We start from the raw sequence: 14,717 nt of genomic DNA on the forward strand, positions 1-14,717 counted from the left end.
CTGCGTTAGCTTGGCCATCAGCCAAGTGTGTGTGAGGTGAGCCCTCATGTTCGTAGTAGTCCCAGAGTGTTTAAGTCTCATATGACGTTGCTTTCAAATCACGTGTGTCATTTCAAAGTCCCCCTTTCCTTCTGTTAAAAAAATCCAAAATCCAGTCCAGACGTTTGATTCTGATTTCTTTCTCCGGTGCCTCCATCTTTGTTTTGATGAACTTCCTGCCGAATTCCGCTGACTGACACCTCTGCTGACCTCACCAGGAAAAAAAACTCAGCATCATCTAGTACCAAAAGTTGTGTTAAAATGTGTATTTGCAAAAATTAATTATGTATATAATAAAAGATCGATACAATATCGGCATGCAAAATATCGCGATACTATGCTGTATCGTTTTTTTTTCCTACCCTTAAAATATAGCTGGAAAAAATGACCCAAATTGCCTGGTAAAGACCTGTAAAAGTTAAACTCACGTGAAGCTGTACCATTAATGCCAACCACGTCGTGAAGGCAATTTATTCAGACAGTGTGATTTACAGTATTAAAGGCCACAAGGTCCAGATGAAGTAAGCCAGTGCCTGCCTCCAGTGTCAAGAATAAATCATCTGACACTCTCAGCGGGTCTATGAGTGTTTCTTCTTTTTTTGGCAATTTATAACCTGAGTTTATCTTTTTTCTGTCTTAAAAAAAGCACCTAAAAACATCTTCATCACAGTGACAGACACTCTGAGGGAGTGAAGGTTGTGACAAAGACAGTTTGAAAATGTGAGAGGGCGTAACCTGAGGGCGACAGCGTTACTGATGCTGCTGGGTACAAATCATCACATTCACCTCCTTTTACATTCTGCTCATGTTCTCAGCTTCACAGTAAACGTACAGGAGAATAAAAAAGGGGCTGGGTGAGTGAGACAGAAAGCGACACAATGAGGAGGAGGAGGGAGGGGTGCAGGAAAACACCAGAGAGGAAGGGAGAGAAAGAGATGCTGGGGGTGAGTGGAGGCGCTCATTAATAAGAATTTAAAGGATGTGAGGAGAGGACAGCGAGCGCAGCAGCCAGCGTTTGCAGGACCGAGGGAGGGAGAGGCTGCCGATGGAGATGGATGGGAGAGGACACAGGAGTCAGAGGAGGAGGTGACAGAGTTGGACAGTTGAGAAGCATCATCACCGGCACACGTATTGATCCGTGACAACCAGGTGGTTCGTCTACGGGAGCCACAGAAGAAGAAGACGAAGAAGAAGAGGAGTGCTGTGTTCTGTTTCTCTGCTGCCGACTGCCAAATGAAGAGTGTGTGAGAGCACTCCAGCTGAGCGACACACACACATCACACGCGATACAAGCACATTCAGTTTGCAGGAGAGTCGGTGCTGCCAGCGAACATCCTCCGCTACTTTTAGCAGCTGCCAGCTGTTGAGTTGAGATTTACGGGCTGTTTCATGTGGACCAGAGGCAGCATTCAAAGCAGGTGAAGCACTTATCTGGTAGTGTGTGTGTGTGTGTGTGTGTGTGTGTTTGCTGCCGCTGCTGCTCCTGTACATCTGTGCTCAGAGACCGGCTGTTTACAGTGAAGAGAAACGCCAGCAGAGTATCTGAGGATATTGGAGTGCCGGAGAGTTTGCAAGCATGTTTTGAAATCGGGAAAAAGAACATCATAAAGATAAAGGAGGAGAGGATTTAAAGGAAAGGCTGTTTTTTTTTTCAACTCAGCCACCACCCAGAGGCGAGCGTCAGGTCCCGGGGAAGTCCAGATACTGAGGAGCCCAGGAGACACGATGTGGATTAGGGGATGAGTCCTGCCGAGGAGGAGCCAGGGAGGGATGAGGTTGCTGGGGGTGAGAGGGCGAGGATGGGCTGCCCCTGCCCTGTGGCACGTCCGGCTGCCTCCCCGTGAGCATGCAGGTCCTACAGATCGTCAAGGAGCTGGTGTCGCCCTCGAGACGCAGGGCAGCGGCCAGGTTTGGAGGTGTGTGTGTGTGTATCACATTTGTCCATGTACTAGTGACCCATTAATCCGCCATCATAGCCACTGATTGTATGTCTCAACTCGACGTCAGACGGTCAGTGTCCACCTGCTACATCATGGATAAGACCTATCTAAAGAATCAGACATCATTTTTTTGGGAGAAAAGCTGAATGTGAGTGAAGAGCAGCAGTCCCAAGGACTCATGAGCCTTGTGATGTTTGGGTCACACCAATGTCCAGCATTTTATTAAAACTGGTTATTGGCCGGTTATGTAGTCCTCCCCTGATACTGCTCATGAGTGTCAGACTGATAAACTGAGAATGAAAGCTGCCTCGTCTGGCTGTCAGGAGCCGTTAATCGTCCTGTAACGTCTTCATTAGTTTAATGTTGGTTTCAGTGGAGAGGGTTAGTGGGCAGCATTCTGCCAACGAGGCTTTTCCACTCTGGGGTCAGTTTCTCAAAGATTTATTAGGCTGATCTGTAGCGTGACGCATGGCAAGTTTTGCTCTTAATGTTCTCAGAATGCTTGAAACAAACTAGTGCATAACCACGTCTGAAGGCAAATGGCTATACTCGAAGGAAAAACCTGCAGCCATAGAGAGGGACAAGGTGCAGTGGATTGTACAGATGGCATCACAGCGCATACTTACAGGCAGTCTCTTCTCAGAAGCACTGATAGTGTTGCAGTCTGTGACAGAAGTGCGAGGAATGAAAAAGAGAGCCTGAGAGAGAAGTTAAAGCCTCACAGACTTTATCACTTCCACACAGACGACCAGACAATCACTGCAGGAAGTTGGTTTGCTTGTCAGATTGGCAGTTTTGTACTGGTTCCAGACACTGATGGATGCAGCTCCCACCAGATTCTGAACTTTCACAGATACACAGGGACAATCCACTATAGGGTGTTCTCATGCACTGTTTTTTGGATGTGTACCTACAAAAAGTAATACACCAAAATTCGTTTATAACCCACGTGTTTGTGAAGGCTGTGATCAAGTGGCCAATGCGCTGACAGGATGCACCAAGTAGTAGAAGTACAAGTACAAGAAGTCTGCATAAGGAGGCAGGTGAGGATGGTGGATGGGTCAAACAAACTCCCCCAGGATACTGATGTTTGTGTCTTGTGAGAAACCAAGTGAACTTTAAGGTTTTCTATGGGTACGTTAAGCACAAGACTTTATGTCAAGTGCATACCGTGATGATGCCTTCCTGAACCTAACATACATAAATCTACTTTCCCTAAACCTTGCCTACGTAACTTAGCATTAAATACATTTCAGTCAAAGAAAACTTTATTTCCATTTGCAGTATGTTTGTGGTATGGCTCTGTTCTGGAGCCTCTCTGCCTTTCCTTGGCCTACACAGAAAGCCTAAGGTGAAGAGAGCACACCTCACTGCCCTTCCATGCGCATACACAGAAAGCCTAAGGTGAAGAGAGCACACCTCACTGCCCTTCCATGCGCATACGCAGAAAGCCTAAGGCAGGGAGAGCAGCAGCAAAGACCCCCGGGAACAGAACAGAGCTGCATCAATGACGCCCAACCTCGCATTTTCCAGGCGGTCAAAGACGCAGCATGTGTGTGGCCCCTAATTTCCAGGGCTGGTACCTGTGGTTATTCCACAGGCTAGTTAATAACATGTCGGGCAGGAAATCCAAAGTGTGGGATCATTTTGAGAAGGTGAAGGACGAACCCAAGGTGATATGTAAACTCATCTTCATTGGTCGACTACAAACATGACGTATCATCTGAAACATGGAAGTAGCTACATGCCCATTAGCCCACAGCGTCATTAACAGGCGGCTCGCTCAGTGTGTGACGTGCACTTGTAGATAAAATATAGGCCTATATTAATGAAGGTTCATTAGTACGGTTTTGTATTTCTTTGTAATGTAGCACAGTGTTAACAATGTTACTGATACTATTCTTTCTCACACCTTCAACTCAAACCTCCAAAATATATCATTTAATCATTACATTCATATCAGAAACATGCGGGAGACTAGTCGACTAATGGACCTAAATGACGACTGTTGGTCGATTAGAAAAATTCTTAGTCGGGGGCAGCCCTGATAAAAGTCTACTCGTAAAGCTTCTGCAAAAGGAAATGTTTTCATTAGCAGTAACTAAGCGTCATCAATGAATATCTTTTCTTGTAAAATGTCTAGAGTAATCCGTTGTGTTATGAGCCTGCGGCAAATTTTCCTCACTGTGGCACCCCTACTGATCACCCTAAAAAGTCACCCTGATTCCTGTCTATCTCTTTACAAATGAGGATCTCTGTTTCTGTTGTAATCATCACATCTGCTGATGACTAAATGTCATCTGTTTATAACCTCATTTTGTCGTTTTCTCACGATGTTGTGGACGAAGCAGTTTTTGTTGGAGTATTTTCTCTGTCTCATCCTGGTCCGATTTAATAATGAAGTTGTACTCAATGTCATTGTGGATGAGGTTAAACTTCTCTCTGTGCCTCTGTGGTGTTTGACTGAATGGGAGGGACATTCCCCCGGAGCCACCACTGTAATAGCTCTGTTACTGTGGGACACCAGTGTACTACGTGTGTGTGTGTGTGTGTGTGTGTGTGTCCTGCAGCTGCATTTCTCTGGTGTGCGATGAATAATGAAGCACGGTGCCCGGGGTAATGGAACACTCCGTGACCTCTGACCCCTTTGTCCTGTCTCCTGATTGGATCAGCTTGTGCGCGATAGCCTCGATCTGTGTCAACTGTTGCAACACACAAGTGCTGTTTTTATTGTGGTGGTTTATGCGAGCTTTGTGGCCCCTGCAGGAGGAAGAACGCCACAGCTTGTTGACTTCTCGCTTCAGTGCTCCTCAAATAAAAAAAAGGAGCCTCTGTATTTCCAGACGGAGCCATTTGCATGAATTTAACGAGGGGGTTGATGGGCAGGTAAATTGGTACTTATTGCAGATTTCTCCTAAAATGTCTTGTAATTAGGACATGGATGATAATTTATGATAATATTTCCCAAGCACTTTCCTTCTCAAGTCGTACTGGCAGGTCTGTGTGTACCTGAAGATGCGGAGGATGTGTTTGGCTGTGTGTTTTGGATTCAGTTACTTTTTAATTTTCTCTTTTGCACCTGGCTTTTCTGAGCATGGAAAAAAAAGTTTAAAGTGATATTTTCCATCAGTCTTTAGGCCAAAAAACATTACCTTTAGATCTGTATGTGCTGGAAAACTTTGGCTCTGTCCTCCTTTTGCCGTAAAGCGATTCTTTTGGTTAGACATGGGCGATATATCCGATATACTCGATGTATCTCAGCTTGTTCCAGGTGGGATGTATAAAATGACTGTATCGCAAACAACAAGTATAAATGATGACCGCCAAAAAGACTCACAAACATGATAAGTCACAGACGCTCCTCCGCCCATCCAGATCCCTTTCTCCCGAATGACGGTGTGTGAGCAGGCGAGGTGTGTTTGCCATCTGCAGGGCTCCAGACCACTATCTAGTGTCTAGTCACATTTTGCGACCATGGAGCACCACTGTGACTCGCAACTACTATTAATATATGAACCGGAGAGCTGTCAGTGTGTTTCCAGCTCACGTTTAATAGCGTCACTGTAGCAGTTTCTCTCAGTGATATTACCTATACCATGAGCAGACAAAGCGTGTCTTTGTGCCAGTAGGGCAAGAGATCAAGACTTTTGCAACCATGGAGCACCAGTGCAACTTGCAAATGCTATTAATATATGAACTGGAGAGCTGTTGGTGTGTTTTCAGCTCACAGTCAGTACGTTTACATGGACAGTTCCACTTTTAATCGGAATGAAAGGCCATTCCGATTAAAAGTGGTCATGTAAACGGTCATTCCGATTGAAAATTAAATCCGATTAAAGGGGGTGGTTTATTCCGTTTATCATTCCGAATGAAAGAATTTTGTGTGCATGTATACACTCATTCCTCTTGAAGCTCATTTCGGTCTTTCTGCGCATGCTCGTTTCCTTGCCCTTCTGGCGCGATGATGTATATAGCGCGCATAGCAACGGGCTGCATAGCAACGGGCTGAGATAGAGCAGTCGGACTCATTGCACTCAACGGTTTCCATTCGCCAAAGCACGGTCTTCTACCTTCCTTCTTCGACCTTCTACCTCTCTTCTTCTCCTCAACAGACGAAGCTTTAGCAGAACAAGGTTGTTGTCATACTGCTGCTTCAAGAATAGAAGCAAAACAAGCCCAAAAAAGGCACTAAGAACGGCAGCATCAAGCATCTTGTTATCCGGAGCGAGGACTACAGTGTTTTCTTCCGGTAAACGTAAACATGTAACATCCGCCCCGCCCCCTATCCAATCAGAAACCGTCCCTGCCCCAAACCTTGCACAGACCCGAATAAAGGCGATTAAACTGATCTCCTGTGTAAACCCTCATTCGGAATGAATATTTCCCATGAAAACTACCTGGAAACACTTTAATTCCGAATTCAGATTTATTTCATTCTGAATGAGAAGCCATCATGTAACCCGTAGCCAGTGAGTACATCCTCACATTTAAAGGTGCAGCAACAACACTAACTTTGTGCCATCTGCTAACATCTGACTGTTGATTGGAGGCTTGAGGCTTTTTTATTATGTATTTTATTTAACCTTATTGTAACAGTGCTTTATTTTTTATTTTAACTACTTTATTCAGCTTAATTTCAACAGTTGCTGCTTAGCTTTGGTGCAACTGTAATAATTTTGTATTTTAGTAGTCTACAGAACTTTAGAGGAGATTTCAAAATATCATGATATATATATATATATATATATATATGTTGTGTAGCGCAATATAGCCTAAATATCGCAATGTTATTTTAAAGCCATATCACCAAGCCCTACTGTTAGTGTAACAAAGCGATTCCATTACATTTGCTGCCAGCTTCCAGGGGTATTTTCCATCACTCTTAATAATAAATGCTAGCTTTACCTCTGTTTGTGCCAGAAAACAATGGCCTCTTCCTGATTTGTGCCATAAAGTAATTCTCTTAGTGTAATAAAACAGTCTATTACATCTGCTGCCAGCTCTCAGGGACATTTTGCATCAGTCTTTATGCAAAAAATGCCAGCTTTAGCTTTGTTTGTGCTGGAAAACAATGGCCTCTTCCTGACATGTGCCATAAAGTAATTATTTTAGTGTAATAGAGCAGTACATTAAATCTGCTGCCAGGTCCCAGCCCTTTATGTGAAGCATTTATGTAAAAGAAGCCAGTGTGTGAGAAGCTCAGTATACCTGCTCTAGAAGCCAGGAAGGTGTTTATTCGGGTACAAAATGCTCGTCTCCTGCCAGCTGGCTCTGATAACAGCTTTAATTCATCAGCTAACCTCACCAGTTCTCTCACTGAGGACCTATTAAGCCCCACAAGCCTGCATTCCTTTGGGAAGTCAATATTTTTGGGGAAAAGTCGTTTGTGTCCTGAATCATTTCTGGTTAATGATGGAGGGAGGAAGGTGTTTTATTTTGTGGACAGTGATGTGATCGTCTTAATCTCACACCAGGGGCCGGTGATCACAGCAGCTTAATGTTTCAGCTGAAGTACAAGTTAACCTCTGAACTGAGGAGCTGCTCAGTGATCATTTTAATGGATTCAGCCCAGAGGAGTCGCCGACACCGAGTCTGAGACGCTGTTTTTAATAGGAATTGTGAAAATTGAATCGGCGCTGGGACAGAGTTGGCATGAATTGGGTATTTTTCCAGCAGCAGTGACAAACATGTCACACTGTCATGCTGTTTCTGAGCCATTTAAATAACATCACAGTTTCCTTTCTTTATTTGCTCAGAGACTACGACTGAAGCCCTGCCTGTGAACATGAGGCTTTGTGCCGTGTCAGATGTGTCACTTGAGCATTTTGTTAGTGTTTGCAAGAGGCAAAATTCACTTTGCAATTATCTTTGAATGTGAAGGATGGGATCTTGTGGTGCTCTCTGAGATCTATGTGGCAAAATGTTACTGTGGGACATTTGAAATATGGCCTGACCTCAGAGGCTCTGGGTGTTGTGAGTTTGACATGAGGATTTTTCTGTTTGTCCCGCGTGTGTGTGTTTTGTTTCCCTGGCCTGGAGGATGGCCAACAGGTTTCACTGACTTGTTTATGGGCACAAGGGGGACAGCGAAGTCCCCAAATTGTTACAGACCAAAAGAAGCAAGTCTAACAGTTCACTCTTTTGGGATATCTCAGGGTGGAATGACTGACTCGGGTTAATAAAACGAGATGCACGCCCACTGATGGTGAAAGAGACCTCTCAGCGACTACAAACATGGGAAGCCCTGAGAACTTCTCAGGGCGATCAGAGGACCAGAGGACCTCACCAACACCTGCAGTAACCAAGACAGGTTCTGAACCTGTGGCGTGTTTATCACCAGAGCAGGAGAAACAAGAGAGACACAAACAAACTCTAACACTCAAAGAGAGAGTGATCATGAGAATCTTTAAGGAGGCAAAGGTGGACAGGAATTTTGGCGAACCATATGCCATCATCAACGGGCTGTTTGAGAGGATATGGGCCGTAGTCGACGGAGTCGATTTTGAAATCACCCTTTAAACTTTTAGGAGCATGGAGAAGGCCATTTTTAAGGAGCTCTGCAGCCAAAGAGTGAGTCCTGTTGAGGTGACACGTCACAGGATTCATGTTGAAGGGAAAAAATGGCGTGAGGCTTTTTTCCTTCAACATGAATGTGATAGCGAGTCCATGTCCTGCCTCCCATGCAGGTTTCCTCCAGGTTACTTTTTGCTCCACTGGTTTCTGCCCTGCATAATGTATTGAGCATGCTTGAACAATGTTGTTCACTTATTTTAAGCGAGGGACAGATCATGTAAGAAACAGGCTGACCGGTATAAAGTACAGAGTAGAGGCTGCCTGTCTTGTTTGTGACTGTAATGCCACTAAATTCATGTCAGCAATTTATTGATTCTTAAATTTCTACAACTGCATTTCACATGAACCAAAATGCACTCTGCCTCCAGCCCCCAAACTGCAGCTACTCACGCTGTCATCCTGAGTGTGTATTAGACTTGATGACAAGTGTGTGAAAGTCATTGTGAGGCAGGTAAGTGTGTGTAATCAGCTCTAAAGGCACAGACACTTTAACAGAGTGTGTTTTAGAGATTTCGGCTGCTTTATCGACTGCCCGGCAACGATTCGCACTTTCCATTTGGCTGTCGTCTTTATCTCCGTCCATCAGCCCTGCACAGGAATTCACCTTGGCTCCTCGCTTGGCTCAGATCAATGCAGGCAGATTAAGAGATGGCCTCCATCAGATACAGCACACACACACACACATGAACAGATTCACACTTTCACTGCAGGGCTGTGCAGGCTCGAAGGTGCTGTGCTGAGGTGTGACGAGTGGGTGTGAGGTGCAGGAGGCCAGCAGATGTTGTTGGTGGGAGTCCCATGATGAGGATGGAAGGAGGAAAACGCTGACATTCAGGCAGTTTACTCTCAGCTCTGCAGTATGGAAAACATAAACCAGTGAGGTATCAGCAGAATGAAGCAGTTTAGATATGAAACCTCTTTCCTGAGCATGCTCAGTGATGTCTGCCATGTCTAGAAACAAAATACAGTTCAGTGTTTTTCTTAGGTCGACTACTTTGGCCTGGCGGTTTGGCTGGAGCCACCACACCAAATTCCATTGTCAAATATAGCACTTTACTTTTCCAAATATTTATCAGTTAGGCTACTTTTTCAAAATCCATATGACCCACTCTTTACTTCGGCATAAATCAAATCCACCGCACAGCACTTACTTAATAAGGAAATACTGCATGCTGCTGCCGTTACTTCCCTCTTCCAAAACAGTAGTGAAGAACACCAGAAGCAAATGCCACGAGTTTAGTTTTCATAAACAAAATTATGAATGGTGTGACTTAACGACATGCCAAATTAATCAGAGCACACAGGGCCATATGACCTGTAGCATTTTAAAGGCTAGTTTTTAAACGGAGTCTGGCGCAGTGCTCACTCTGGATAAAACGCATCGAGGCTACGTTACATCACAGCAAACTCCACCACTCATCACTTCAACACTCAACTGTCCTGCTGTCATTACAGACATGTGAACTAACCACAGACACTTTCGGGTTCCCCACACTTTCATTTATTTGTGGCAGCTCGCCATGTTATCAGCATTTGCCGCCACAAACTGATATTTTATTTTTGGAGCTGGACCGTTCACTAGGAGCGCTTTTGGATTATATACATATCGTTCGGTTATTCAGAGCACCAGACTCTCAGGGCACAGAGTGTACTCTGGGCACATTAACCACTCATGAATTCATATACAAATATGACGCTGTATTTGTTAGAACAACAGTGCTCTTATTTTAGTGTTATCCATCGTTTTTTCACTGGCCCCACTTTGGGCCAGTGATTCCTGGCTGGTTTAGCCACAGGGTCCAGATTTCTCTCTAGCCATTTGTTCAAGGTCCACACAGTTCGACGTAATCAGCATCATACTTGCATTTGGCCATGTCGTTGAGCTAGTTTGCTGTCTCTATCAGGTAGCTGTCCATCGTGTAACTACCCTGGAAATCCAGAGTTCTCGCGAGAGCACAATTTGAATTTGCTCAACGAGTCACTCTGGCAATCAGTAATGATGCTCATTACCTATGCCCATGAAACCGAGCTGCACCAATCACATTGGTGTATCTGATATAGGCGGGCCAGAGGCGAGCTAAACAGATGACGACAGTGCTGCAACGACGAAGTCCGGAATCAGTCAGTAGACATTGCAAGATGGCTACGGATGAACACCAGTTGTTTGAACGAGTTAGACTTGGCTTTTTCTCTAAAAGAGGAACAGAAGACGGCGCTCAAGTCTTTCCTTTGCAAGAAGGACGTTTTTGCTGTTTTGCCGACCGGATACGGCAAGAGTCTAATCTACCAGTTAGCTCCGCTGGTAGCTAAGCATATACGTCACCACGTGTATTGTTCTGATTGGTCGTAGTGTTATCCAATTGCGTGCAGTGATATTTACAAATGCATGCTTGGTGCCGCCCCTCGAGTTGGGCCATTTGCATTACTCATAGCCAGACCCTAAATCTTTCTAGATTTGGGTCTGGATTTCCAGGCTATCGTGTAACGGCACTTCAAAGTAAAAGCTCTATGCTGGAACTGTACTTCTTAATTACAAACTAGACACACTCGTGTTTCACTTGTGGTCCATTCAGAATGGACCTTGGACCCACCAGTTGGGAACCACTGCTTTAGACCAACCATAGACCGTTCATTAGCAGCTCTGTTGGAATAAATATATACCGTTTGGTTATTCAGAGCACCATACTCTCAGGGCACGGAGTGTTCTCTGGGCACAGTGAACATTTATTCATTTATGTAGAAATATAACGCTCTACTTTTTAGAACGACAGTACTATCATTTTAGTGTTCTCAGTTTTTTTTTTAACCTACTTTACACCAACCCTGCACCCCGCCATCCAGTGCTAGGTCTAAAAGTTTGCTTTCACTCGCCTCTCCAGGACCTGGTCCTCTGGTCACATCCATCTATCTGATCTTGTCTGATCAGGTCTGATCGATCCAACCACTGATGTACTGATCAGTTTTCCACCCAGCAACTCAATAAACTGCTTCTGATGAAAAGAAGAAAGTCATGAAGAGTTCATCTGTGCTGCGTTCACTGACCTGCAAAACCTCCAAATTCAGAGAGGAGACAGAATGATCACATCTTTTATCTGACCAAAACTCCAATAGAAGTTTAGTGCACAGCCACATAATATACAAGTAGACGTAAAAATTATCCAGGAACCTCTTAAAATAGCAGAGATTGGGAATGATAAGAAATTTCTGAAAACATACTTTTTTTTATGCCATTAATCATCTTGTGACTCTGGTGCGGCCACTAGGGAAATACCTGAGAGGGGTAAAATGTCACCATGTGAATGTGAGGCAGGGAAAAGTTGGAAAAAATGAACATATTTCTGTTAATTAAAGAAAAATCTGTCAGCATATTGACTTGTGGCTGAGCTGCCATCGCCTGTAGGAGCCTCGCGGCCTCACCCCCCGACCCTCATTTAAAGCTGAAGCTGCTGCTCACACTGGAGTACAACCACCCTGGGACCTCGTTATGATTTAGGAATTCACCCCATGTGTTGGTGTTTGGTGTGATTCATTCATAGAACACAAACAAACCTGTGCTGCAGTCCAATTTTAAGGATTATATCCAGACACTACTGAAAACAGCGAGCCTCCTGAATTTTTACCCTGAATACTTTCAGAGCAGTCATTAATAATTTCAGCTGCAGCCTCTGAAAAATCTCAAATCTGAAGAAGAAGGAAATAGAAAATAAAAAATAAGTCCTTTAATTAGATTTTGAATAAAAATGACGATAGATAAAAGAAAGTGCACTAAATAACAGGAAACAGTTGGTGTTCTGACGAATATTTAATCTGTATTTTACTTTGAAGTAAACTTCAGGAATCGTCCGACGTAGATGTAGCTGGAAAATGATCCTCGATGTCAGATCATTTATCTACGGATACACTCATCACTCTGTTTGCTGTCCTTTTAAATATTGGCACAATACGTACAGGGGTGTTCTGTTAACATTTTTCCTCCACTGAATCAAACAATGGTGTGACGAGTTGTGTTTCTATCACTAGTTTAAATGAGCGGAGTTGTGCCGAGTCAGGCCCAAGATGGACCATTTCCAGAGTCGAGTCAAAGTGCGCCTGAGTGCTTTGTCAAAGGAGAATTTCAGATAATAAAGTTTATCTATCTAAAGACACACCTTCAAGTGGGTAGCCCTGTAATGTGGCAATGCAAATCAGGCCTCCAGAAACAGCACCAGGCTTTGAAACCAATTTGACATAGTAGTGGCCAAACCATAAAATTACATCTTCATGGTCCATCTTGTGCCACTGGGCCCAGAAAGTCTTTGGGCCTGTCCCAATACCCACACTTCCCCTAGAAATACCCACTTGCACTTGGTTGTGCGTGTTCACGTTTAGGCTAGTGGTGTCCTAAAACAGAATTGAGGCAGTGGAAGTGGTTTCCAACACTTAAAACCCGCGCTAGATTCCAAGGGAGCCCTGATCCACACTTTCAATGAAGTGGAAGATGAAATTTCCCAGAACACCTTGTGAAGTCAGCAACTTCGGCAAGTTTTTGGCAATTTGTTACTGTACGATCAGAATGTAGGCTATACAAACAACAGATGGTTGGACTAGCGTAAACTGGTTGGACTAGCGTAAACTCATCAGCAACTCGGTTGAACATAATCGATCAGAACTAGAAGACGTCATAGTCGCCTCCTGTTTTCAGCATTTCTTCTCCGTTGATTCATCAGACGGAAAAGAATAAACATAGCACATGCCACAACACAAGCGCTGGAGCCGGCATTTTCATCGCGTCGCTACTACGCGTGACGTATGCCAGCACAGCGGCCACACCGATTTGCATTAAGTGGTGTCCCATTTCTTAGGAAAGATCTCTACCCTAATATTTCTCACTTCCTTCATCAAGGGTTATCTCGCAAACGAGGGCACTCAATACCAAGTGGAAGATTTAAGGGGTAGAAATGGGACAGGCCCTTAATCTCATAGATTTACATGTGAAAGAGACATCTGTAAATCAGTGGATACTTTTTTTTTTTTTGAGCATCATTCCCTGTGAAATGACTCGTTTCCGTATCAACATTTGATCCAGTTGGTTTGCCACCATTTTGAAACTCTAGAAAAGCCACATGATTAAATCATTTTATCCCCGTTCAAGCTGTAAGTAGTCGGCTTGGCTTGGGGAAGTCTCTAGAGCAGTGGTTCCCAACTGGTCCAGCCACAGGGTCCAGTTTTCTCCTCTGTCATTAGTTCAAGGTCCGCACAGTTCAATACATTCAGCATCATACTTACGATTGCCCATGTCGTTGAGCTAGTTTTCTGTCTCTGTCATGTAGCTGCCCATTAATCACTCACTCTACAGCAGAAAACAACACTTCCCTGTTGCTCTGGGCGGACGCACTAAGTCAAAACGAGTCAAGCCAAGCCAGCACGTGTATGTAGAAGAGTTGTGTGTTCTGTGAGGGGAGGAAGCAGAGCAGTTTGGATTTATGACAAGTCTAAAGAGAGACTCTGCTGCTGCCAAACTGCAGGCTTCTCCTGGTCAGCACCGTCGGCAGCTCAGAATCTCACTGCATTATTCAGCAGCCCTGATACTTCTCCCTCCGTCTCTCCTGAAGCATCTTCACACTCTACGAAAGCAGAAAAGGTTCACTCACAAACTCTGCTGCGCCAGAAGCTTCAAACAAAGACCCTTTTTTTTGTGTTTTGCATACCAACTCGTGAACCCATCTGTGGGCATTATTTGTCTGTTTATATTTGTGTGTGAAGGGAAAACCACATGCTGGTTAGTTAAGGAGGGAGCTGCAGACAGTCCAGGCCCAGCGGGTGTCGTGGGGCTGAAGCTGCCTGCTGACATCCACACTGTAGCAGTCGGGCTAATTGCCTGTCTGTCCTCCCTAAAGGGCAAAGCTGCGGTACACTTCATACCGCTGCTGTCGGCCTTCATGGCAGAACAGAGCAGAGTTTAATCTCAAAATACAGTTTTTTTCCCTCCAGTGGCCTCTGCTTTATTTGAACATCTGGGCCTGTTTTATATTTTTAAGTAAAAAGTATTGATCCCTGCTCGCTGCTTCACACGGTCTTATTAAATTATGTATCAAAGAAATTTCTGTGGTCCATCAAACACCATTAGTTTTGAGTTTAGGCTGGTTTGTTAAATGTGTGATGATATGATGGAGGTTCTTTGTCAAC

The 14,717-nt window shown here is 44.3% G+C and overlaps 2 protein-coding genes across 4 annotated transcripts in view; one reads left to right on the plus strand and one right to left on the minus strand.

Moving 5' to 3' along the window:
* abcc9 (ATP-binding cassette, sub-family C (CFTR/MRP), member 9) overlaps nucleotides 1–14,717 on the minus strand; it is a 555,625-nt gene that overhangs the window by 328,690 nt on the left and 212,218 nt on the right. The gene's annotated exons all lie outside the window — the stretch shown is intronic.
* Nucleotides 1–14,717, plus strand: part of usp6nl (USP6 N-terminal like) — a 127,951-nt gene that overhangs the window by 46,492 nt on the left and 66,742 nt on the right. For 2 of the 3 annotated variants that reach the window (XM_050036284.1, XM_050036285.1), the window contains exon 3: nucleotides 1,700–1,955. The exons of the other annotated variant lie outside the window; for it this stretch is intronic. In XM_050036284.1, coding sequence (XP_049892241.1) covers nucleotides 1,886–1,955 — 70 coding nt within the window. In that variant the 5' untranslated portion in view covers nucleotides 1,700–1,885. The remainder of the gene's footprint in view (nucleotides 1–1,699; nucleotides 1,956–14,717) is intronic. 3 annotated transcript variants of the gene reach the window in all.

Source organism: Epinephelus moara, chromosome 23, assembly GCF_006386435.1.
Source record: "Epinephelus moara isolate mb chromosome 23, YSFRI_EMoa_1.0, whole genome shotgun sequence".
Classification (NCBI taxonomy): domain Eukaryota; kingdom Metazoa; phylum Chordata; class Actinopteri; order Perciformes; family Serranidae; genus Epinephelus; species Epinephelus moara.